Genomic DNA, 26,855 nt, shown 5'->3' on the forward strand with positions numbered 1-26,855 from the left:
CTAATTTCACCGGTCCATACTGAGTGATCTACCTTCGTCTTCGAGAAATCCATCTTATTAGTTTTCCCTATATTTACTAATTATTTCCTTTTAAAACAAAAAGAAGTTATTAGCCAGAATTATTTAACTTTAAGGTAAGTTAAATGTGAAAAGGGTTATTTTGTACGTTAAAAGCTGCTCTGCTTTGTAAAGCAATATTAATATTTGAATTTAACCTTTCGAAATCAAATCACACGTGGTTTGTAGTTGTTTTCAAACCGTTTTTGTTTTCATCGTGTTTTATATAAATTTAGTTTTCCAACTATGATTATATCTCTCCGTGCTAATAGCGGAAAGGGGGACAGACACGTAACGATGGGTACCCTCTCCACCATATATTCTTTTAGTTTCGTCTTTTTTCTTCAATTTTTGCAGCGATTATCGAATGGACAGATTATCAGGCGGACTTGTACGAGCCCACCCCACCCACTTAAAAATGAATGTTTTACACCTTTAATATGAAACATGCATTTCTAGGGGGTGGGCCGATTATCAAAAAGAAAAATGTCAATATTTAAATATTTGTAGAAGGTGCTCCGTTTCTAATGCAACGTTCTAAACCAATCACCCATTTTAGAAACACTCAACAACGTTTTCAAGCCAAATTTCGCGAATTTAGCCTTTGGCCTTTTTTTGAAATTTCGTTTTTTTCGATTATTTCTTATACATATAAAAGATACCGACGAAACTTGAAAATAACCATAAGGTTATTTTCAAGTTTCATCGGTATTTTTTTAGATTAGATCCACCTCCACAATTTTCTTTTAAATTACGACTTTTAAGTTTTCGACTATGCTGAATACGAAAAATCGCATTGAAATTTTGCAGAAATAAGTAGTTATCGAGATATAAAAAGTTGTATTATGCATTATATTCTTTGGCGGCCATCTTTTTTACGCTTATAAACTCGCTCAGTATATGTTACCATAACATAGGCTGACATATATTCGGTGGGGTTTTAATAGTATTTTGCATATTTTTATATTTTTAACTCCTTTTCCCAAACTTACCATGTCAAAGAGAGTCGGGCGCCATTTTTAATTTTCCAATACATCGGTAAACACTGTATGTTTTTCGAGCTGAATAAACATGTTACATTAAATAAAAACACTAAAAACATATCCAGTTAGGTAGAAAAGTAACTTATCTTACCTTTGCAAACATTTATTTGTTATATATTTGTTTTCTGACAACTTTTTCGAATGTATGTGTACAGTAATACAAACCCAAGAGGACATTATTGAAAAGTATGCAATAAAAAAACAAAATTATAAAAAGATAAAAAATAACAATCTTTATTTGGACTTTTAATAACATGATTAGTGCCAAAAAAGATTTGCGTTCCAATCTAATCATTTTTCAAAACATTTAAATCAAGCAAATATTGAATGATTTAGACATTGCTTTTGTCATTGTTGTCAGGATCTTACAACCTATTTCTTCTTGTGTTCTTGAGTTTTACATTCCCTGTATTAAGAGGCCATCTTGTATAGAAGAATTCCTGATTCGGAAGCTACATTTAGATTAGGCACCGCCAAAAATGGCCGCAAAATCAAGTTGTTGTTGTTTTTTAAAACTAAATTACATTTATTAAAATCCATTATTTCTGAGTAACTTTTTTTTTCCCAGAAAGATAAAACCCTGAATTTTATCATATAGAAAACAGAATAATGTAAAACTGTTTCTACTATTTTTAATTCAATTTTAAATGTTAAATTTTCCCAAAAAGTTAACAATTGACATTTTTTGTCTTGCACAAAAAACGTACTTAAATATTTAAAAAAAAGGGGTTTTGAAATAATTAATTAATTTATTTATTGTCTAACTAAGATTTAGGATGATTTTCTAAGAGAATATGCAAAAATATTATAATATAAGTACCTGAATTTCAAATAATTCCACTTATTCATATAGGTAACCAGATATTTCGCGTTGACGTAGAGTTCAGATCGACTCTGTTTACGTTTTCGTCTGATGATAAGAAAACTATGCAAGACCAAACAGGCCAAAAAAAACTTATTTTTCAGTGACGAAAATTTCAATGTATTATTAAGCTGAGGCTGGCCAGTACCAGATGGGTGACCATTTGTATACGTTTGGTTTTTAATGTGTATGTGTGTGGGGGCCAGGCTCCCCAAAATGGGGGGGGGGGATTTAAAGCAGAATAAAAAAAAATTATTTCAGCGCGTTTGGTCCACCGTAGTCGAAAGGCGGCAAACGTTTTCAAACGGGATCGAAAAATTGATGCTATTTTTAACACAAAGGGCACAATATTTATCGAATTTTTTTTTTTTGTATCGATTATTCAAAGCATGCCCTGTTTAATAATGGTCATGCATTATTCGGCTCGCTAAAAAAAAATTGTTAATTTATTTATCAAAAATTTTAAAATGGCTTTTTTCGTATAAATATTAAAAAAAATTTTTTTTTGTTTTGCTTAACTTAAATTAATTATTTTACTTAACATATTCACCGAATTTCACACTTCAAAACTCAAAAGCGGGATAATTAAACACAATCGAAGTTCTGATATTCAGACGTCAAAATAAGGTATGCAAACAATTTTTTTTTTTTTTTTTTTTTTTTTAATCTATAATTCTGTCCATTACAACAACACAATATGTTTTGTTCAGTTTCAGATGATTATTTTAAGCATATTTGTTCCCACTTCAAAACAAGGGGGGGTTTTGTAAGCAAAAAAATATATATATATATAAATATCGTTTATGAAAAATAAGTACACTGTTATAAAGTTCATTCTTCTCCTAACAATCGCTGAAAATTTCGTATTGATCGGATAATTACCTGATTTTTGGTAGATTTTTAAAAAGACGGTCCGTCAAAAAGTACTGACCTGCCCCCCAGTTTTGGCGGTGCCTAATTTAGATATTTTCAAAGCAATTTTTATTTCTGTTTTCATAAATTCCTTTCAATTGATCCATACCAATTATTTATTTCATGAAATGTTGCAAATAATATTTTCGTATCTTACATCTGACATTTTCTTTTTTTTTTTTTTTTTGATTATTAATTTTATCTTTTTAGAAAATGATTGACAAACACTTAAAGAAAGTTTTACGAGAAAATGAAGAACTGATTATCGAAAACATAAACTTGGAGGCTGTGATCGAATGCATGTTGGAAACGGAAGTTTTATCTCTGGATGATCAAGAAGAAATTGAGGTAAAATTTGTTTAGGGCTCTATGGACAAATTTATCTTTAGTTGATTTTTGACAACTAAATATTCACGTTTACTAGCGAAATAGAAAAGTTACTAGCCAAATCCATATGATTTTTGGAATGTGACAATCTTTATTCCGTGATGAGTATGTACATCATAAAGATTTTTCTGTTTTTTCTTTTTAATAAGTATAAGACTAAATATGCACTGAATTATATGTTGATACTTAAAGGTATAAACATTTGAAATCCTTCAGAAAAACTTTTTGAACAGCTTTTGTTAAAAAGAAAGTATATTGTTTTAATAAACTTTAATTGTTTAAATAATTTTACTTTGCTCGTTTAAAAAAAAAATAAAGATTGAAAAGACGTGTTTCACTCAATAACAAGCTTCGGAAGGTTGGTGAACAAAATACAGTTGTCTAAAGATAAGCATTTTATTATTTCTAGTCACCACTTGTAAAAATCACTTGCAAATGAGACTGTTTCACTCACAATGTAAAGCCCTGTTTTTTTAATCTGTCCGAATCTCTAGATAACATTGATATTTGTTTTTATTATCTTGTTATCTTGAAATTAAAGCTTGAATCAATAAAAGAAAGTTTTTCTTTCAATATTTTCCCAAATGTTTATTCCTGGAGAAGTTTTTTTTTTTTTTTTTTTTTTTTTTACTGAATATTCACAAATTATCAAGGCAAATGGTAAAATTTACAAAAAAATAGCTTCCCCTATTTTAAAAAACAAAAATAAATCTGTATGATGTACATATCTGTGACGGAACAAAAATGCTATATTCCAAAAATCATGTACATTGATAAAGCAATTTCATTTTTAACTAAGAAAATCAAATTTTATGAGTAAGTGAAAAGGGACTGTTCCGAGCCACCATCTTAAAGAAACAAAGGGAGATAACTCTGTAACATGGCACGTGTGTGAGAAAATCAACAGCGGCTATAGGATAGCTAACTAGGGAAAATATTAGCAGCAGCCATCTTAGCACATATGCAAATTAAGCACGTGTGCACACACTGATGTAATGGGAAGGAGGAGAGAAAAAAAGAAAAAGGGACAACATGTGGTTAAGCAAAAGGAGAAGCAAAGTGCAGCCAGGTAAGATGGACGTGTTAAGTTTAGGGCGAGAAATTTCTGGCTATGGCTGGCAGGGGAGAAACTTTTAAAAAAGCACTTGTAATACGTCAGAACATTGTAAAACATATGGGTGTGCGAAAAATGATCAATTCATTAGTTTAGGCGATTTCTATATATCTAATATATAAAAGGCAGTATGCCTGTCCGTCTGTCTGCACATTTTCAAACTCTATCTCTTCCAAAACTAAGAGCGTCCTCAAATGATTGGATTTTTCTTTTGTGGGTCTTTAGCCAGTTAAAATAGGTTTTAAGGGGTCGAAATTGATTTTTAATTTTAATCAGTTTATATACGTGTCATGTCGATACAGTGGTAACATCACCAGCTTTGAATGTTACAGTTTTGCTTTCGGTTTCAGGTCTAGCTGATGGCACTCAAATACTTTTTTTCTTTTTTTTACATTTGAAATCACGACTCTATAATAATATATACAAATCTGGATGAATTAAAATATATTTTAGCATATTTTAAAACCGGGCACATCCCCCCCCCCCTCCTCCACTACTGTGTGTGTGTGTGTGTGTATATATATATATATGTATATGTATGGCGAATGAACTCTTTTTCTGGGTCAACGGCCAACTAGCACCGTGTATATTTGTGTGTGTGTATATGTGTATTGGGGTGGAGAGGGCTTCCGTAAGCCGTGGTGAAGGCAACCTTTCTAGGAGAAGCAAATCTCAGATTTAAAAAAACATAAAGCGGAAGACCATTACCCGCATTAAGCTGGTCTGCAGTTTAATTTTTTGCTGGCTATCTTGCTCTTGCTTGTTGCTGGATCTCAACATTTTGAACCGAGAGAGAGACTTAGCTGTCGTACAAAGCTAAGACTCTGTAACATCATATTTGTATAGATACTCCCTCAGGCATTTGGGCTCATGGATTTTAAATGTCTGAGGGAGTGGCACTCGTCTGACAAGACGTTGCAATCATCATAGGTATGTATATACACACCTATCTTTATGAATATAGAGTAGTGATGGAATATATATTTTTCTCGATTCCGATACAATTCGCGTTTCCGATTCTTTATAAATCTCCAAATATTTAACTATAAAATTGTTATTTTTTCCCGATTACCATAAAAACACATCTTAATTGTGCATATATTTTCTTCAACATAAAAACATACTTATGGGAGATGATCTATAGCTGTTAGCTATCTTGGTAGTTTAAAATAAATATTTATTAAAGTTAGAGCTGTGTTTTCTGTGATAGAAACGTTGTTTAAATTTTAAAATAAAATATGTATAAAATGTGTTCATAAACTAAATTACAATGCAATATTATGAAAAAATAAACAAATATTTATTTGTTTAAAATTAATATTTCATAGATAGACTCCATCCTCAGAATTTGCTTTCTTTTTTTTTCCCCTCCCCCATGATGTTAAATTGAAGAAAAAAAAAAAACTAACAAAGGGTTGATATGCCATAAAACAGCCAAACCACCAAACCAGAATTCATCCCTATATAAAAAAAAAAGAAGAAAGAAAAATCTGTATAATGTTTGTCCCCTTGAGGAGTGGGGGAGGAATTTTGTACACCGAAAATAATGGATCAAGTAGTTTTATTTTTATAAAAAGCGTTTTGAAGCAAATTTGTGTTTTGCAAATGCCCTCCCCCCTCACCATGTTAAGAATGGCTTTCTAAAATCTTGATTTGCAGTTATCCCCCTTATTCTTTTAACCTGCTTTCAAAAAAATAAAATTTCTTATTTAAAAATACAACTACTCAATTAATTTGGTGTATGATATTTTCCTTACACGTGCATCCTACAGATTTATCTTCATTTTTTTAATTTTTTATATAAGAGGAATTCTGGACAAGCACCTTAAATTTGAAATTGAAAATTAGGAAAGTTTGACAAATAGCAATTAAAAACAAAAATGAAAAATCAGTACGTACAAAAAATTAAATGAATGATGAATTTTTTTATATACTAGTTGAAATACCCAGCTACATGAGGTACAAGATTTCTTAAATATAACATCTAGTGGGGGAGGTTATCTCAATATTCCATAAGAATCTTTCACTTCGTGATACAAGCACCAAGTGATAGATTGTTTCAGCAGTTAATCATCTACATTTCTTTAGATAACTACAGCCAACGAGATATTAGCATTTTTTTTTCTGAATCAAAACTAAATGTGTGACTATTCCACGTAATGTCTAAACACATGAGGGTCTGATATAATACAAAATCTCTGATACTGATAATCTTGCTTGCTTTCCTATTGAATGTTTTAGATAGTGAGATGGGCAAATTAGATGAGAAGTAGTGGGATGAAAAGAATTGAGGAATTAGCAGCAGCAGCAGCAGCCTAAGCGATGAGTGAACCACCGATTGCCATGATAATGCTCTACCTGAAAGCTCTTCATTGAAACTCCTCGGCTTGACATTCACAGGCAACATGAATTAGAACAAATACATTGAAAACATTGACAAGGCTTCTGCAAAGGAGATTGGCTCTCTCTACTGTGCTAGAAAATAACTTGCACCTGACAGTATCCTATATCATTCGCACATGGGTGGCAAATTGTTACCACATCTGACTGATGCATCAAGCACTACTCTCTCCATCTTAGATAGGATCCAAAAAAGATTCTCCAACCTAATAGGTCTCACACTATCAACAAAGCTCCAACCCCTGTCTCATCACTGCAATTCTGCATCCCTATGCCTATTTTATACAGGTATTTTAATGGAATGTGTTCTGACAAACTCGTAGAATGTTGTACCTCCTCAACGTAAAATACTCCCGACTAATCTAACAGACAGCAAAATCCCACCCCTTTACTGTAGAGATCTTTAGATGCTGGAAAGATGCTTACTCTAATAGTTTCTCTCAAATTGTTAAACTTTGGAATTCCTTCTTGGACTGTACTGACATACAGAAATTTAAATATAATATGAGCAGATATTTTGCTGCTCAACTTCCTACACAGTGTCCCTGTAGATATGGTCCCAAATAGTAACCCCTTATGTCAAAGTGACAATATGTCTTGTTTGAAGTGAATAAAAGTTTAAAAAAAACAACAAAAATGAAAAAGAAATGTAAAACCCATTTCTATCTATGTATCATGTACACTAATGGACCCAACTAATCATCTCGCTTCAAACGCACCACAGTCATAATGGACTATGTTTTGTACAACGTTGAAGAGACTAAATTTGTTTTAATAATGCTATTACATATTTTATTAATTTTTCTTTTTTAGCAAGAGGAAGGGAAAAGTCAGAAAGTGAAGAAATTTCTTCACATGATTGAGAAGAAAGGCTCAAAATGTTTTGAATATTTTTTGGATGCTTTGGTGCGAACTGATAACACAGCTTTGGAAACCATTTTACAGAAAAATAAAAAAGTTCCCTCTTTTTGTAAGTAAAGTTCTTTTCTAATTTTCTATTCCATAATAAAGACCAATGTATAATATATATATATATATATATATATATATATATATATCGTCTAATCGTCGGCTGATTTCTCGTATCTGAGAATTTCAGTTTCCTCTTCCCTGAGTGTTTGGATCGCAGATGGCTTCTCAGACCAATCTGAGTGTGGAGTTTGCGTGGGCAGAGAAGGCAAGCAATGCTTGGCAGGGGGCGCTGTTGTTCAGCACGATTTTTTCTTGCCTGCCTCTTGATCTCCACCAGTCTTCTTCTTTCTGCCTCGTATCCTTTGATACCATGTATGATGGATTGGCGCCACAGGCACCGATCCTGAGATGTTGTTTCCCAGATGTGAAGATCAAATCCGATGTTTTTTAGGGTGGATTTGAGTTGGTCCTTATATCGCAGTAGAGGGCGGTCGATAGGTCTTTTTCCTGTGGCTAGCTCTGAGTGCAGGGTTTATCGAGGGAGTCTGTTTTCATCCATTCTGAGGATATGCCCCAACCAACGGAGTCTGTGCCTCATGGTGGTGGCCTCAATACTGCAGCTGTTTGCTCTCTGAAGAACGTTTGTGTTGGTTACATAGTCATACCATTTGATGTTCAGTATAACTCGAAGTTTTTGTTGGTGGAATTTTTTGAGTTTAATGAGATCACTTTGGTATATAGTTCAGATCTCACACCCATACAGCAGCATAGGTATAACAATCGCGTGGTATACCATGAGTTTAGTTTTTATTGAAAGATGTTTATTATTGAAGACACACTTCTTCAGTTTACCGAAAGCTCCATAGGCGAGGCCAATTTGGCTTTCTATTTCATTCTCATTTGAGCACTTTTCCGATATTATGCTACCGAGATATGGAAAGTGATCTACTTGCTCAAGAGGAGTGTCATTTATGTGAATGCTTACGTCCTATAAGATGGTATTGGGTACTGGTTGTACTAACACTTTTGTCTTACCAAGATTAACAGAGAGTCCGAAGCGATGGTAGGCTGCTGTGATGTTGTTTACGGATCTCTGGATGTCTTCCTTGGAATGGCTCAGGACCATGTTGTCATCTGCATATTGAAGCTCTGTGATGTGTTGGAATTTCACAAGGCTTTGAGCTTTTAGTCTAGCAGGCTTGAAAAGTCCCCCATCATAATGGTACCCGGGTTATTTGAGGGAAGTTCGTGCAGCATTGCAGCAAGATATAAGGAAAAAAGGGTAGGTGCAAGGACACAACCTTGTTTTAGTCCACAGGTAACTGGAAACTTTTGTGTTTCATTGCCTTGGTGCGATACATATCCTGACATGCCTTCATGCAGTGCCTGGATGCATTCTACAAAGTGGATTAGGCAACCAAATTGCTTGAGAACTTTCCACATTGCATCTCTTGGAACGCTATCGAATGCTTTTTGCAGGTCATAAAATACAAGATAGAGGGGTTTCTGTTGTTCCTTGCTTTTCTCCTGCAGCTGTCTCACACAGAAAACCATATCTATTGTTCCCCGAGAGGCACGGAAGCTGCACTGAGATTCTGGGAGGACGGATTCCGTGACTTGCAGCAAGCGATTCAGTAGTATGCGGGCAAAGATTTTTCCCATTATGGACAAAAGGGCAATCCTACGGTAATTGTACATGATTTTTAGTCACCCTTTTTGAAGATGGTTACTATTACTGCGTCTTTCAGATCCTTTGGTACTTGACGTTCTTCCCACATCTTAAGAATGAGAGTGAATAGTCTTGTTTTCAGATGTTGTCCACTATTGTGGATAAGTTCGAAGGGGATATTATCAAACCTTGGGGCTTTATTTACTTTCATTTGCTCCATCGCAATTAGAAATTCTGTAAATGATGGTGGTGCATTCATCCATTATTGCGCTGGGTACTGTGGGACCATTTTGAGAAAGTCCTCATCTCCAGAAGATTCTTTATTGAGTAGAGTGGCAAAATGTTCCTTCCAACGATCCATAATTGATTATGGATCGTTGAGGATGGTGGCATTGTCTGCTGCAAGGAGTGTTCCGATGGAGGATCTGATGGGGCCAAAAATTTGTTTTACACCGGCATGGAAATTTCTAAGGTCGCGGGCTTCTGCAAAACCCTCCAATTCTAAAGCTTTCAGCTGCCACCATTTGTTTTCTAGTTCCCGTAATTTTGATTGACACTGTTTTTTGCGGTTTCTGTAGATGTTGGTTTTATGCCGGCTTCGAGGGTCTTGTTCATGAGCATGGTGAGCGTTTATCTTTTCTTGAATGAGTTGATTCCAGTTTTCATCAAAGCAGTCTTGATTTTTCTTTTTCTTCAAACCAACTGTGACTTTGGCTGATTCATTAATGATCTTGCTGATTGACAACCATTCTTCTTCCAGGTTGCAAGAATTGGTTGGGTTTATACGAAGTTGTTGTTCGATGGTGTGTTGGTATTTTGTTTTTACCTCTGTTAGGTGAAGTTTTGAGAGGTTATATATTCTGAGATTGCTGTTTTAATTCAAATTTGGGTTTCTTTCTGGTGGTATATTTAGCACGTGTGATGACCAGACGGTGGTCAGTCCAACAGTTATCTACACTTAGTGCTGATTTAGTGATATGAATATCCTTTTTATCTTTCTGGCGGATGATGACATAGTCTAAAAGGTGCCAATGCTGAGATCGAGGAGGTTTCCCAAATCTATTTGGGAGCTGGAACTGAGTGTTGGTAATGAATAGCTCAAATTCTGAGCAAAGTCCTAACAGCAGGCGCCATTTGAGTTGCATTTACCAAGTCCATGCTTCCCAATGACAGAGTTCCAGAGTTTATGGTCTTTCCCCACTCTTGCGTTAAAGTCGCCCAGCAGCATTAATTTTTCATGTAGTGGGGTTCTGGTTATAAGCTTGCCAAGCTGCTGGTAGAATTCTCGTTTCACTTCACTGTCGGCGTCTAGGGTTGGTGCATATGCCGAAATGACAGTAATGAAGTTATCAGAAAACAGTGGGACTCTAAGAGACATAAGTCTCTCATTTACAGCTGTTGGTGTGAGCTGATGATCATGCACGATATGACTTTATAGCAAAGCCAACTCCGTGTATTCTTTTTTCATCTTTATTCCTTCCCTTCCAAAAGAAGATGTATCCTGAGCCCTTTTCTTCCAGCTTACCTTCCTCTGAGAGTCGGGTCTTGCTAAGAGCAGCAATGTCCACATTAAGAGCTGCGAGTTCCTTTGAGACCAAAGCAGTTCGTCGTGTCATTGAGGTCTAGTAGGGTTTTTACGTTCCATGCACCAAATGTTAGATTTGTGGATTTGTTGTTTTAATTTTTCTGGTTTCGACCGTAAAATAGTGTGTCCCACTGGATGTGGCTTTCCAGTCAGGCACAGTTGTGACTTCCGATTTTTAGCCCACATTTTCTAGGGCCTTCCCTATTCAGGGTGGGCAGCGGTTGTCCTCAATAGGCCTGCCTAGTCGTAGACACAGGACTGAGACTCCGGATAGTCACAGTTCTAAGAGAGGGCGACCATCACGTGTCCACCGCCAGCGTGCAGGTCCAGATTAGGAGCTCCGAGTTTCACCAAAACCTGCTCCCTTCGCCCTTGTCCCATTGCCGCTGGTCTTGTCATAGAAGAGAGAGAAAAAAGAGAGAGAAAATCAAACCAAAGGAAAGAAGGAAAAGCCATTGGCATATGAATTTGTTTAGGGTGGGCATCAACTTGCCAGGAGGAAACCCACACACTGTGGCTCCCAAACCTTCCTTCGTGGCACTTGTAGGGGTGACGTGCGATATCAGGGAAAGGAGGTTGCAACGCACAGCTGGAAAAGAAAACAGTTTATATGTTTGTTAACCGCGTCAGAGCCAGTCTGGCTGTTGGGATATTTTAAAGTCAGAGTTTTCCTTCTCTTAGCCTTATCCCAGCCAAGGGACCCACAAGGCAGCGGAGCAGAGGTTGGTGGGGTGTCAGGGCGTGTCCACACGATTGGTGGGCCATGTCATGGCACCTCTGGGGCCCCCTGCTGCTCCGAGATCCCCTAACATTTAGCCTGGTGCTGCAAGGCACCAGTATCCGTGTGTGGCCACGAGAAGGCATGTCAGGGGTCTTAACACTGGAGAAGCTAGTTATACTGGCAGAGAAGGCTTACGCATTCTGCTTCTTATTCACCTAAAGTCTAGCCAGCGGCAGAAGCTGGAAGTGAAAAGCATGCAAGCAAGAATTTAGCACTAATGCTGCTGCACTAGACGCATCACAGTGCCCTGTGTTTCTATACACGCACACACACACACACACACATATATATATATATATATATATATATATATATATATATAGATTTGAGGTGTTCAAAAGTCAAAACTAATGAAGACAACAAGGTTGTTAAATAGTGCTCAATAAAAAGAGCAAAATATTTTTTATTATTTGGGGTAAACAGTTACATATGGTCGCTACAAATAGCCATCTGTTTCAGTCAGAGACTTCATCACATGACCTGGAACCTCTCAACGCCAAAAAGAAAAATGAAAAATAGGATAGATTAGAGAGAAATTAAAAAAGAAAAATGGAGCTCTTCAAAAAAAGTATAAAAAGTTCATAAGGAGTTTATAAAAAATTGCGAGCTCTCTAAAAAAGAGGATAGAAAAAAAAAAAAAAGATCGCATTAGGACCTATTTGAATATGTCTGCATTAGTCAATTCCCCCACCCCTAACTTAACGCATAACGACACGTAACTCTCGTAGTAAAATCGCACACGTGCAAAGTCCTTTTCTTTCCGTGACACGTTCAATATAAGTAGAACCCCACACACACACACACCACCCTCCTGTACAATTCACAGCCCCAGTAGAATTATAAAATTATGACTCATTTTTATTGTTATTTCAAATTTACATTCTATTGTGAAAAGTTTTGAATAATCTTCCAATAGGTCCTAATGTGATCTTTTCTTTTTTTTCTATCCTCTTTTTTAGAGAGCTCGCAATTTTTTATAAACTCCTTATGAACGTTTTATACTTTTTTTGAAGAGCTCCATTTTTCTTTTTTAAGTTCTCTCTAATCTTTTTCATTTTTCATTTTGGCGTCGAGAGGTTCCAGGTCGCCTAATGAAGTCTCTTTGACTGAAACAGATGGCTATTTGTAGTGACCATATGTAACTGCTTACCCCAAATAATAATAAAAAAAATATATATATATATATATATATATATAATGTTTATGGGAAAAAAGTGCTTTTTCAAGTATATTTCACCTTTTATTTATACTAATCCTTTTCTTTATGAAGCTCGATATATGTTAAATATGACTACGGAGCATATACAAATGGATGACAAACCAGCTATGTTCCAAATTTCAAGATTTTATTCATCTTACTATTTCTTTTTTTCAATATGCCAAAATTTTCAAATTTTTTTACAGCACTTGTTTCATAATGCAGAAACAATCATTATTATTATGTCAATGCTGAATTTTTTCCCTCCGCGTTAACTCATAGGCAAAATTAGAATTTTTTAAAAATTTTTAAAAAGAAAAAAAGAATTATGCATGATTACATAAAACTGGAAAAAATTTTAAGAATAGTTGCAACACATGGTATGCAATGGAAGCCTTATTTTACATATTGATATAACCGTTTCCATATTGTTTTAAACGCTAAAAATTTATTATATAATAATATATTTTTTTATTTTTAAATGACTAATATTTATTATCTAAATTATGTTAAATCTACAATGGTTTTTCTTTATACAAAATTAACTCCTTATTTGAATTATTCAAACTACTGTCCTCATCTTCGGTGTCATTCTCACAACATTTCCGTCAGTGTAACCACTAACTTTCTACAGGTATGTCTTGTCGCCATCTTCTCCGTTCAGTTTTGTTATCTATATTGCTAGGAGTGTCTTGCTTTCCATGCGGTCTGATCCAAACGGTTGATTATTCAGGTTGCCATATCATTTCTTATGCACTCAACTCAATTGATGTGTTATAGTCAGTTGTATCCTATGCAAATACAATCCAGGCAATAAAATCAGATTTGACATAAAATTAAGAAATGTTATCGGAAGTGTATAGATAAACGATTCACAACACGCATGATTATTAGGCACAGCTACATTCTAAATATAATGACTCCTTTTTTTATTCTCTCCGAATGGATCAGGGGCATTGCAAATTTCATTGCCACAATGACTGAGAAGCAGAAGTCTATTGAAAATATTGACGGTGTGAGACTGCAGAACGCAAATCATGTTATGTGCATCAGAAACGGAGATGCATCCTTGAATTCCTTTGTGCAGAAGTGTTCATTCACGAAACTATAGCTCCACAACCACTCCCAGGTTGACAAAGATGCCCAGGAAGCCAGTGGTTACACACCATCCAAGCCAAAATTGAACCTACCTCCGATCTACAGTATTCACCACTGCTTCTGGGACTCGCTGCCTATAACTATCTTTGCTGCTACGAACTGTCATGCGTGGTCTGCATTCATTCGGGATGCTGTGTGTTCTATGGGAGGAACCAGTTCAACCCAGTCTGGGTGAATGCTGCCAAAAGTTAAAAAAAAAAAAAAGTTGTACGCTCAAATCAGGTCTTCCTTGGTCTACCATATTCTCTAGTGCTTGGGATATCTCAACATGTTATGGAGCTGATGCAAGAAACAGCACAGCATACATGGCCAAACCACTTGAGGTGCATAAAACATTCATAATCCCATCAATACCAAGATTCTGATGAAGCATGGTTGAAAGAATTTTGAAAGCCGAGATTGAAGATGACAAAAAGAATAACGAGCACTGCTGATGCAGTTTTTGATGCCCTTCTCTCCTTGACCTGTTGCGGTGATAGTCAAGGTATATGAAATGATCAACCTCTTCAAGGGCTTTTCCGTCGAGGGCCATTGTTTTTAGCTTTGTTCATCTGGGAAGAAACCAGCAATTAGGAGCTTCGTCTTTTAAGCATTAATCTTTGTACCAATCTTAGAAGCATAAAGCTGCATCTCGTCTATCACAGATTGGATGTCAGTGAAACTTTATCCTGGTTCTTTCAAGCCAAGCTAGTCATTCTTCCCCCACGGGGATATACATGCAGGTTCGGGGATTGCTTTTGAATTCCATATTCCTTTGTTATTCCATCCAGTGGACATTCATAGCTTTCCAAATACGACATCTCTTACAGTGTTCACAAGAACCCTATCACATATATATATATATATATATATATATATATATATATATATATATATTCAATTATGAATTTATGTAATTTGAAATTTGAATTGCATGTTAGTGAAAACCATTTAACATTTGGCTTAATAAAATGTTATTTTCTTTTATGTTTCAGTTTTTGAATCTAACACTGGGGTAAGTCATTGAATTTATTTTTCATTTCTTTGCGTAAGAAATTTTGACTTTCCAGCATATTCCTCAGGACATTTTATTGTTGCATATTACTTCCCCTGTTTTCTAGATGGTGATAGCTGATTTGCCGTGTCCGACGAAACATCTTCCAACAGATATTATGTATTATAATATGCAATATAATAATATTATTTTTCAAAATTTTTTATTATTATCATTTTATATGAAAATAAGTGGAATAATATCTTCCAACATATATTATGTATTATAATATGCAATATAATAATATTATTTTTCAAAATTTTTTATTATCATTTTATATGAAAATAAGTGGAATAATGTGGGAACAATTCTTACTTTTATTTGATAAATGTGTAGTATTTATTTCTTGTAATTAAGTTAACTTCATTTTTTACGTGAAACATTCTTAAAAGTAAATAAACATTTTTTTTACAGAAAAATATAATTCTTATGCCAAACTACCTGCAAGAATACCCGTTAACTGTTGGGTATTCTGATAGTTAATAATAAAAAGATTCACCAAATAGAACAATTTTGCACCACTTTTATGTCACAATAAAATGATCAAAATTAAAATATACTACTAAGCTGTATGTTCAGAATCCTTATTCAATATTAAAATCTATGCATTACTAGCGACAAAATTATAACATAACTTTTAACCCTCTCTCTTTCTTCCTTTCATGTTTTCACCTCCTCCTTCCCTCTTTCTTCTTCACTCAGCTCATTCCTCCCTTTAGGCATACCCATACACATAACTCAAGTTGTGAAAAAAAGCCAAGAGTTACTTCCCTTTACATTACATTTAAAGATGCTTGTGATATTAAATGATATAAATGGCCATTTGACCGTTAAAATAATAAATCTATTTTTTTAAATTTGAAATATCATACATCCAGGTTACGTCAATTAACAAGATACTAACTTTGTGCATGTTTATGTATTTTTCAAGTTTTAGCTGGATATGCAAACAAAGAAGTATAATTTTTTAACTTGGATATTGATTGATAATCATATTGATAATAAGATTTGCATCTAAGATTTCACAAAATCAGAATACATTATGATTTCATGGATGCTTTCTTTTTCTTCTCCTTTGTCTCTTCATCCCTTTCTCTTTTTCTTCCCCCCTTCTTCTCTCTTTCTCTTTATCACTCCTCCATTGCTCTCTCACTCTTCCTTCTCCTCTCACTCTTTTTTCTTTTCCTCTTTCTTTCTTCCCTCTTCCTCTCATTCTTTCTTTCTTCTCTCTTCCTCTCTCTTTCCTTTCTCTCTCTCTCTTACATTCCCCCTCCCCCTCTTTCTTCCTCCTTCCCCTCTCTCTCTCTCTCTTCTCCTTTCCTCTCTCTCCCTCTCTCACTTCCATACAGATTCATAAGCTCAAGATAAATATTCCAGAGTTTGACAAGAATCACATGAAGGTCAGAGATTACATCAGTTTAAAAATTGTAAGAATAATATCCCAAATGAGAAGAGTACTGTGAATAATTTAAATAATAATAAATATAATAATTTAAATAATAATAAATATAATAATTTAAATAATAATAAATATAATAATTTAAATAATGAAAACTTAAAAATGACAAAATGTTTAATTTTTTTAATTAGCTGAAATTTATAATTAATTACTGTTTTCTTTTTGAATTGAACAGATTAGCAATACAGAAGATGCTGAATCCTTGTGTCAAACATTTATTATGCACAATGAAGATCATACACTGGGCAATGCTCTTCGATATGTCATCATGAAAGAGTGAGTATCCCTTGTTTTATCATTATACTAAATATGAATTAATCAAATTATCATTATACTAAATATGAATTAATCAAATTATTATTATACTAAATATGAATTAATCAAATTATTATTATACTAAATATGAATTAATCAAATTATTATTATACTAAATATGCATTAATCAAATTATCATTATACTAAATATGCATTAATCAAATTATCATTATGCTAAATATGAATTAACGTTTGTTTCCCTAGAGCTTTTTTCTATACTTTAATCACATTAAATATAGACTAAAATATACCTTAATTCTGTGATTGAGTTATATTATTTATATTTTGTTTTATTTATTCTAGTATAGGAACTAAAGAGCAAAACAAGGGAAGCATAAAAAAACTCATTTCGCTTATTTCGTCCTTTACTCCTTACATTCCATGAGCAATGTTTCTGACAAAGAGGGAAGAATTGCTGTTTTCTGAGTTGGAATCTATTTAATTCTTATCTAGTTTTTGATTTTGAAGTATTTATTTTTTAGCATCTTAGATCAAGTGGCTTCATGCCTTGTCTGGAGCAATTTTCATAGAAAGAAAATAAATACAAGCTGGCAATGTCATATACATATGATAATGATGATGATGATATAGAAGTAAAGATGCTTCTCTTTAGTTATGCAAGAAAAATATTTTAAAATAAATGTCACATTCTTCGATGCTTCTGCATTTACCGACCCGTGATTTCCATGAAGTTGGTTTGGACTCACTCGGCAGCTGACAGAAATAATCGGAAAAGGTCGGCCGAACGTTCCCCAATTTTTAATGAATGCGCTGTTTGTTTTTAGCTAATACGAATCTATAAAGGCAATATTAAAAAAAGTGAAAGAACACAATACAACACTTGAATTAACCAAAACAAAATTGTTCCACTCAAGAATGATCACCAAAATCTTAAACATCAACCAGATTTTTGTTTTGGTTTAAGGATTTTTTATTATTTATTTATCTAATAATTTTTTTTTTCATCATTTCAGCCCGAAAGTTGAATTCTGCGGTTATGGTGTCCCTCATCCATTTGACAACAAAATCAATTTTCGAATTCAAACTAAGAGTAAGTGTTAAGTGCTTACAATACCTCTTCTCATATGCAAACACATTTTGCAGTCACAAATGGGTGTTCTTTTTACCTTTTAGAATTTGTCCAAAATTCCAGAAATAAATGCCCGTAATCTTTTTTTGGTTCTTGTCCAGAATTCTTCTTATATTAAAAAACAAAAATATAAAAATAATCTGTGTGACATTCATACTCGGAATGAAATAGAAATATTATATTCCAAAAATCATGTAAATAAGTTTTATTTCTATAAAAAAAAAGTCATTTTTAAGCAATTAATGGAAATTCATAAAGCATTATGATAAAAATTCTTGCAATTTGATTGTTAAATTATCTCCCTTTGTTTATAGATACTTTTTCAAAATTAAGTCAGTGTTCAATTATTTATAAAATTTGATTTTCATATCTAAAAATAAAACTACTTCGCGAGCCTGTCACTGCTTTATCATTATTTTCATGGCAAGTGCTCGTCTGAGCTTCAATCTATGATCCCCCCTGACCTGACTTTCACAAAAAACATTCTTCTAGCTGAAACCATTAATAAATTCCCCTACTCTTTATCTGTGCCTAAACCTAAACGTAAATTCCATAAACAAAGCTTCTTTCTTAGAACTGCACGCCTGTGAAACTGTTCCGTTTTCCTGCTTTCCAATTTACTACAATATGGTTGTCTTCAAGTCCAATGTAAACAAGTTCTTGAGACGTCCCCTTAAGTAATCCAATTTACCCAATTCCCATTACTAACGATTACTACAATATTTTCCCATTGACTACTGTACACGCATTAGCCCTTATCCTCAAGTGGTATCCAGGCCTTGATAAGTGGTGACTCCTTTGTAAAAAAAAGAAAATCACACAATTTTTTGAATATATTTTCGTTTAGTCATGCAGATTTTAATTTTTGTTTTGTGAATTCCTGACAAACCTTTTCACTTTTTTTTTTCTTTTTATACAACTGTTGCTTATTAATTCTTATTCAATTTTTCAATTCTTTCTGTCATGTCTGCAACCTTTTAACAAAAGCACCAAAATTACTTTAAAACCGAGTACTTTCAATTCCTATCAGAATCTTTAAAGTATATTTAGAGTTATTTTCCTTTGTACAATGCTCACGTCGTTTTGTCTTGATTACACTAGGCAACAAAGAACTCTTCACTTATGAAGTACAAAAATCAAAGTCTTGCTCTGGCCCTGTCTATGGGGCATTAGAATACGCCGACTGCCCCCCTGCCAATGGGGGTCCTGGATATGACCTTAAACTATATCCAGTGGTGAGGGCCCCAGCTTGTGGGCTTTGGGGAGTGTGGAGCCACCCTTTAATTACCATTGCTCTCAGGTCCACTCTGACCCGGAGTGGTAGTACCTGTTATAGTCTCAACTATGGGTTAAATAGAAACCGCATTGAAAAAAAAAAATATATATATATTCTATTAAAAAAAATTTCCTTCAAAATCTTTGGATTTGGCATTAAATAACCCGAAAAGGGTTACTATGCCGTAAAACAACCAACCAACCAAAGTCTTGCTCTACACATATGCAAGATTTGAAAACAAGACTTTGTAATGGGCTTCAATCTGGGTAAATGTGTTTTCACCTGGCTTCATATTTTTATATGATTTTCTACACCGCTGACGCTGTTTTGTCAGATCTTGCTTTTGGTTGCAGTTTAGATAGGACTCCTAGACAGCTAGCCATTTCAGCATGCTCTTTTCTGCTCGCTGCAGAATTCCTTCTCTGAATATTCCTCAGATAATGTAAAGTAAGTTTTGTGGTGATTCTCTAGTTTCTCTCCAATATTAAAAACTGCTCATAAAAAGAAAATAAACAAAACAGCACAAAAAAAAAGTTTATTATGTATTTGCATGTTAGGTTAGAAAACACTAATAGTACACCAAAAATTATGCAAATTCATCCAATATTTTTGTTTCTTTAAAAAAAACCCCAAAAACTTTATCTGTGAGATTGCTTGTCGGACATTTTTGGCTTTCATTAAGGTTAGTAGCATAGGAACAGAACTCAAATTTCCAAATTTAAATTTAAACTTAAGACTGAACAATGCTGAGAATGGCTTTCTAAATTTTATTTTATTAAAAAAAAAAAAAAAAATAGAAGAAATTTATTAGAAAAATAAAAATGTTCACAATGCATTTTGTTTTATTTTTAAAAGTGAGAAAAAAAACTCTTGTATATCTCCACAAAAAAAAAAATACCATGAATTATTTCTATTATTACCTTGAATGGCCTTGGAAATATAGGAAATGTCTTGAAAAAGGCTGAAAATTGTATTCATTATATTCAGTAAAAATTTGTGTTGGGACATTAAAAATAAATAATATTTAAAAATATTTTAATAGTAAGAATTAAATGGAAATAAATACTTTCGTCTGAAATTGCATCATATTATTTCCAGTATTGTCAATACAAGAGTTATGTCCCTTTATCGTAAAACCACCTGATGTTATTCATTATTACTTTACAGATGTAGCCGAAGTGAAATGCAAATTTGAAGTAAATACTATTAAAATATTTGTTAACTATTAATTAAAATATTGTTAATTTTTTGGTTTATTATATCATTCTTTATATATCGAATTTTGCTTTTAAAACTTGAATTTTATCTGGAGTAGACCTTAAAAAGGACTTTAAAATGAACATTGAAAATCTTTATGGACTGTTATTGGCATTACCTTCAAACCACAGACATTTAATCAAACACTTTTTTTTAGCATGAGGTTAAAATCCAAACAAACTTTCCTCATAAATTTTAATGGCACATCGTATTTTAGGTGCATGTAAGTACATTTACATTCCTCGCATTCGTATATATTCTTCATCTTAAAATTCATAAAAATGTACGCCTTAATTTAGAATCTGTTTTTTTTTTCTACGTTGTTTTTGTTGTTTTGTTATTTTCACATGGTCGTTAATTAAAAAAATGAGATTCTTATTCAGGCTTCACGCAAGCTTGAAAAGGCCTTGGAAATATGGGAAAAATCTTGAAAAGGGCTTGAAAATTGTAGTCTTTATATCCAGTAAAAATAAATACATTCTTCTAAAATTGATCATTATTATAGGGCTGTGACAACAGAATATTCTTTTCATTGTTTTGACTCTTGAGTATATATCCGGTAATATCTTGTGTTTTTATATAGACTGATGTGGTTCTCGGTTGAATAACTGTGTTGGATATATACTCAAGAGTCAAAAGAATATGCTGTTGTCACAGCCCTAATCATTATTTCCGTTATTGTCAATATAAGAGTTACAGCCCTTTATCACAAAACTACCCGATGTTATCCATATATTTTACAGATGTGGCCGAAGTGAAATTCAAAATCGAAATAAATATTAAAATATTTTTTAAATATTAATTAAAATATTAGTTTTTTTGGATTATTATATCATTCTGTATATATAAAATTTTGCTTTTAAAACTTGTATTTTGGTTGGAGAAAGCCTTGAAAATGGACATTGAGAATCTGCATGAACCCTGTTAGATAACTACAATTAATCTATAATGTAAATCTCTGTTTAAATATATGTATGTATGTATGCATGTTTGTATGTCTGCCTAAAACTTTTGATAGCAGCAACGGATTTTCGTGAGATCAGTATCGTTTTGAAGCTCGACCTTTTGGGCGACAAATATCGAAAAATTGGCTTAAAACCTTATTCCTTCACCCTCAGCTGGGCACTTTTCTACAGGGAGGGGGGTCGCTTCTTTCACTGATATTTTCGAAAGTCATCTCCTGATTGACTAGCCTTAATTTAAACCTATGTCACTTCCGGTTTCGCGATGGACGCAACGGCAAAGATGTCACGTTTTATTTTTTTCACGTTCTTTTCCTCCTTTACGGATTCGAGCCTGCCTGCCTACTACCACTTTTTTTTTTTTTTTTTTTTTTGCTCAACACACACCTCCAAACACCCGGGCAACCAGGCTAGTACTTTATCAATTTTTGTTTCTAGTACCGTGTAACTTTTATATTTGACTTTTTTTTTTCTTTTTGTAGATGTTTCTGCAATGCAAGTTTTGGCAGAAGGTCTTTCAAATTTGAATTCAATTTGTAAAATAGTTTTGGATAAATTTGAGGTAAGTTTAATTTGATTTGGAGAGACATTAATTAACATTTAAAAACAAAAAGAAACCCTGGAAGAATACTCGTCTCAAGACGGTTAAAATTAATTTGCCAAATAAAAGTTTTGCACCACTTTTATTTCCCCTTACAAAAATTAAAATCAAGGTATAATGATATTAAACCTTAGGTTTAGAATCCTTATTTCAATTTTGATCCAAATCCATTACAGGATTTTGGTTTTAGAAAATGTCTAAAAGAAGTTTTAAGAAATCAAAAATCAAAGAATTTTGCTTAATTGATGTCTAATGACTAGGCCTATGACAACAGCATATTCTTTTCATTATTTTGACTCTCAAGTATATATCTGACACAATCAACCGAGAACCACATCACTCTACATAAAAACATATCAATGGATATATACCTGAAAATCAAAACAAAGGAAAAGAATATGCTTTTGTCATAACCCTAATAATGACTATGTATCAAGTTTAATGAAAATCTGAAATTTTAAATTTGAGGTAGTGCCTATGTGATGCTCCCTAAAATCACTTTTTGAGACTGATTGATGTCAACTACTTATTGTTAAAAGTTCAGAAAAATCGAAGGTATCTGAATTTTCACAAGGTTCCATTCCCTTTTACCCTTCTGTACATTAAATTAAATACAGCCCATTATTACTCAGTCCTTATGTCTAGCAGTAGTGTTTAAAAAAATCATAAGGATTAATTAATTTAGGAGTGGATCCAATACACAGAAATGTATATACATACCTGACTAGTTTAGGTGTTAATCCTATGCATGTACCTAAATTTATATCATTTAGACATCTTGATACTTGTACAAAGATATTAAAAAACGAAGATAAAGCAAAATCTCTGATGTACATGCCCATTATGGAATGAAGTTCTCATAAAAGAATAAATCACTTAATTTGATCAAATAGTTTTTTTTTTTTTTTTTTTTTCTTTCTTAAAAGGAAAATAAAATTTTAGTGAGACTATTCACGATGCAACCATTTTTGGCAATTTCCAGCTAGGAAGAGGGGGCACCAGGGGAGATAACTCCATCTAATTCTGGAAGTTTGTAAAAATAATTTGTCAAATTTTGGCAGTTTGGAATAATTTTAGGTATTCATTTTTTCTTTCTGAAAATCGTTTAAAAATTTATTAAAATTATTAGAAATTCATATGCGTTGAAAAACTTCAAGAATTAGATGGAGTTATCTTCCCCTCCTTACACATCCACCTCGTAGCTGGAAATTGACAAGATGACTACAATGCAATCAGTCTTGGTAAAATTTGATTTTTTTTCTGGAAAACAAAAACACGTGATCAAATTAAGTGATTTAAAAAGTTTTTTTTATAAGAACTTCCTTCCATAATGGGCACGTACATCAGAGATTTTTTTTGTTTGTTTTTTTAATATCTTTGCTAAACTGCACAAGCACCAACATCTCTAAAAAGCTAATCAAAATCTTTGTACTGGCTTGATACTAGATGATATTTCTATAGATATTGACTGGAGTTTTTCTCTTCAATTCTGCATTTGCCACTGACAATTTTCCTTCATATTTTTCACAAAATTGGTTGATTAGATTTTAAATAATTTCTGCCGAAAACTAACTGGGCATGATATTTCTGGGAGAAAAAAAAAGTTTCTTTCCAAAAAAACTCTCAATTGACTACAATAAATATCTATTAAGCCATCTTCTGAAGTAATCAAATTCTACTCATTCCACTGAATAGTTACTGAACAGAATCGTGTTCTGGATGTTGCAGGAAAATCTCTGGTCTTCTCTTTATACACAGAATCCCCACCCCCCACCCCCACGGAAAAGTTTTACATGATTAAGATTTAGGAAAACACTATATACTTCTCCTCCCTCCACCTATCCCTTGCACACTTACATTTGATAAACTCAGTAACTTATCCTCAGATGGCATTTGGGCCTTGATAAGTAATGACTTGTTAAGTACATTAAAAATTCCTACACAAATTTATATACTTGTGCAACATCTCACAATCTGTTTGTAGTAGATATAAGTAATCACTGATATAAACCTCCTATATTTTTTCAAAATGCCTTTAAAACTCGCTATGTCTGTCTGCTCCATTATTTTTCAAACTGCATCTTTTCCAAGACACGAGGTCATAGAGCGACATGAGATGAGTCAAATGATTGCATTTTTTTTTTTTTTTTTTTTTTTTTTTTTTACCTTTTTATGTTTTTTTAGCCGGTAAAAATAGCTGCTAAGGGGTCAAAATTTAAAGAAATTGGAATTTGACAGTTGTAAGTGGACTTAAAAGTTCCCTTGCATGTATGCATATATATATATATATATATATACGTTAACAAAAGTTCATTTTGAACTCTTTCATATCCAACAATAGCTCAAATAGTAACAACTAAGGCTGGAAAGTTGTTTTAGTCTTGATTCTAGCTGATAGCACCAGTGTTCACTATAATATATTGGGTATAATATAATAATAATCAATAGAGACTTTACTATAATAAATACAAAATGAATCTTAAAAATGTTTCCTTTATCAGAATTGAATACAAATTTAAATGTTATTCTTTGTTCCATTTCAGGACAGTGTACAGCAATACAAATGGAGCCAAGCAGAATAATTTTTCAGTTGACTTTTGTAAATAAAACAATTTAAAACCTTTCTGATAATTTTTTTTCTTTTTTATCTAACATCAGATAACTAAATTTACCAGTTTTTAAAGAGATGAAAGATTAAATGGTTTAATCTATTTTATCAAATGTCTGTTTATGTTCAGCTAAAACTTGAAGAAATACACAAGTACCAATAGTTTTTTATATATATATATAAATTTTATAAATCAGCATAATCTCAGATGTATATCTTAAAATTAAAAAAAAAAATATTTGTGTGTTAAATTAGGCACAAGGGTAACTTTAAAAAAATGGGAGAGGAGTCTGTGGTCATCCTTGTCACTGTACCTTTTTACTTGTGTAAGTTGTATCCCTAGCTAAAGTTCTCACTCACAACAATCACTCCAGGGGCTGTCTTACTAACTGTTCCAAAGTTAATGCGATTTTCATATATTATAACAAAAAAGCTTAATCGGTTATAATTTACACAAACAAATTCAACAAAAATAAAGTGATTTCATTGGTGGTGGTGGTGGTGGTGGGGGGGGAATGATAAAAAAAGAAAAAAGTTGTTCGTAGGACCCTCCCTACATGGCAGACCACCCACTGTTTTCTAACTTGATGAAGGCCGAAAACAAGCAGGTCAATCCGTAAGATGTTTGAAGATTTAAGTTTGGGACAAAATAAAAGCCGAGAGATTGGGGGGGGGGGGTCACTCCAAGTTGGGAGGAGGAGAAAAGAATGGGGGCATGCATCTTGGAGTTCTGTGTCAATGCCAGGAAAAGAAAGGGACCATTCACTCGGTTAACTGAGGGAAACAAGGCTTTCCTTACTGGGACCGGGGTCTGACAAGACTAGGAGCAACATGCGCTAGGCAGGGAACACATACTCTAACTTGGCTCCTCTTTGTACGCCCAAGCTCACTGCCTTAATCCATCTCCCGTCAAAAGCCGTGGGATAAAATCTTTTCTTTTCAGTTCTGATCTCGATCTTCAACTGGTGTTTGAAGAATGCAAAACCAGATCCTGATCTGCCCAAGATTCAACTTCACGCTTACAGCCAGGATTGCGAGAAATGCCATTTGTTTCTCCTCATTCTACAGCGGCCTGGTATTGTTGGACACGTTCTGAAGAAACTGTGCTCCGGTGTTTCCTTTACCAAGGTTCCGCAACGGGGTCACTCAGGCAAACTCACTAGTCTAGCAGTGTGTTGTATGATATTGAGGGGCAACGCTTTCCGGGACAATCACCAGATCAGGGAGAATTCGGAATTGTTTATTTACTCCCAAGCCTGGTGCCCAGCTCAATCAGGAGCAGATTAAATTGCAAGTTAATATAAATGGCAATTGCATACATGATAACATTAAAAGATGCGTTTACAATAAAAATTAGTTATGTATATTAGAAAGAAAGAAAAAAAGATTCAATAGTTGGGTGCTAAATTGCCATTTATATTAACTTGCAATTTAATCTGGTTTGTATAAAAACAGACATGGGGATAGCATGATATGGTGAACTTGTGTTTTCACTGCACAGGTGATTGTTTGATTATTGTCTTTGAATCCAGTGCTTGATTTCTTTCTTTTTTTTTTCTCTCTCATATATATATATATATAACATAAACACACAATTTAGGTAAACAAGAGAAATAATTATATAAAAAACAGTTCAGTTTCAGTTATTTCCCTTTAGTTAGTGGCTGGAAAATAAACATAACATTAAAAGATGTGTTTACATCTTGATAACATAAAAATTGGTTATATATATATTTTTTTATTAAATCGGCATAACCTCAGATATATAATATCTAAAATTAAAAAAAAAAAAAAAAAAGATTCAATAGTTGGGTGCTAAATTGACATTTTTGAAACCTTCATTCTACAAGATCATTACTAACCTGAAGATCAAATTAAAAAAAAAAAAAAAAAAAAAATACAATAATCACCTAGATAGTAAAAGATTCCAATTCTAATAAGCTTAGGAGTAATTTTTTTCTTTTTACTCTTTTTCATCCCACTTGGAAAATAGGGGGCTCTTATTTGGGAGCATGTCTAACAGGGAAGTAGAGCAGCTAGATGACTGTTGATGGTACATTTAAACTTCTGCAGATTAGTAGAGTCAGGGAAGTAGGAAACTGGGAGGGAATTCCAAACTTTAGCCACCCAAGGGAAGAAACTATTAGAGTAGAAGACCTTCCAGCATCTAGCGGCC

The 26,855-nt window shown here is 33.4% G+C and overlaps 1 protein-coding gene across 1 annotated transcript; it reads left to right on the forward strand.

Annotated features, from left to right (window-relative positions):
* Window positions 1-24,694, forward strand: LOC145297564 (uncharacterized). The gene is made up of 8 exons (XM_080143574.1): window positions 1-134; window positions 3,085-3,222; window positions 7,589-7,745; window positions 15,053-15,072; window positions 16,746-16,846; window positions 17,860-17,936; window positions 21,953-22,032; window positions 24,615-24,694. Exons 2-8 carry the CDS (start codon window positions 3,088-3,090, stop codon window positions 24,651-24,653), a joined length of 609 nt encoding a protein of 202 aa, XP_079999700.1. The 5' UTR covers window positions 1-134; window positions 3,085-3,087; the 3' UTR covers window positions 24,654-24,694.
* The last annotated feature ends 2,161 nt before the right edge of the window (window positions 24,695-26,855 follow it).

The sequence above is a fragment of the Euprymna scolopes genome, chromosome 18 (assembly GCF_053919585.1).
Source record: "Euprymna scolopes isolate OS-2025 chromosome 18, ASM5391958v1, whole genome shotgun sequence".
Lineage (NCBI taxonomy): Eukaryota > Metazoa > Mollusca > Cephalopoda > Sepiida > Sepiolidae > Euprymna > Euprymna scolopes.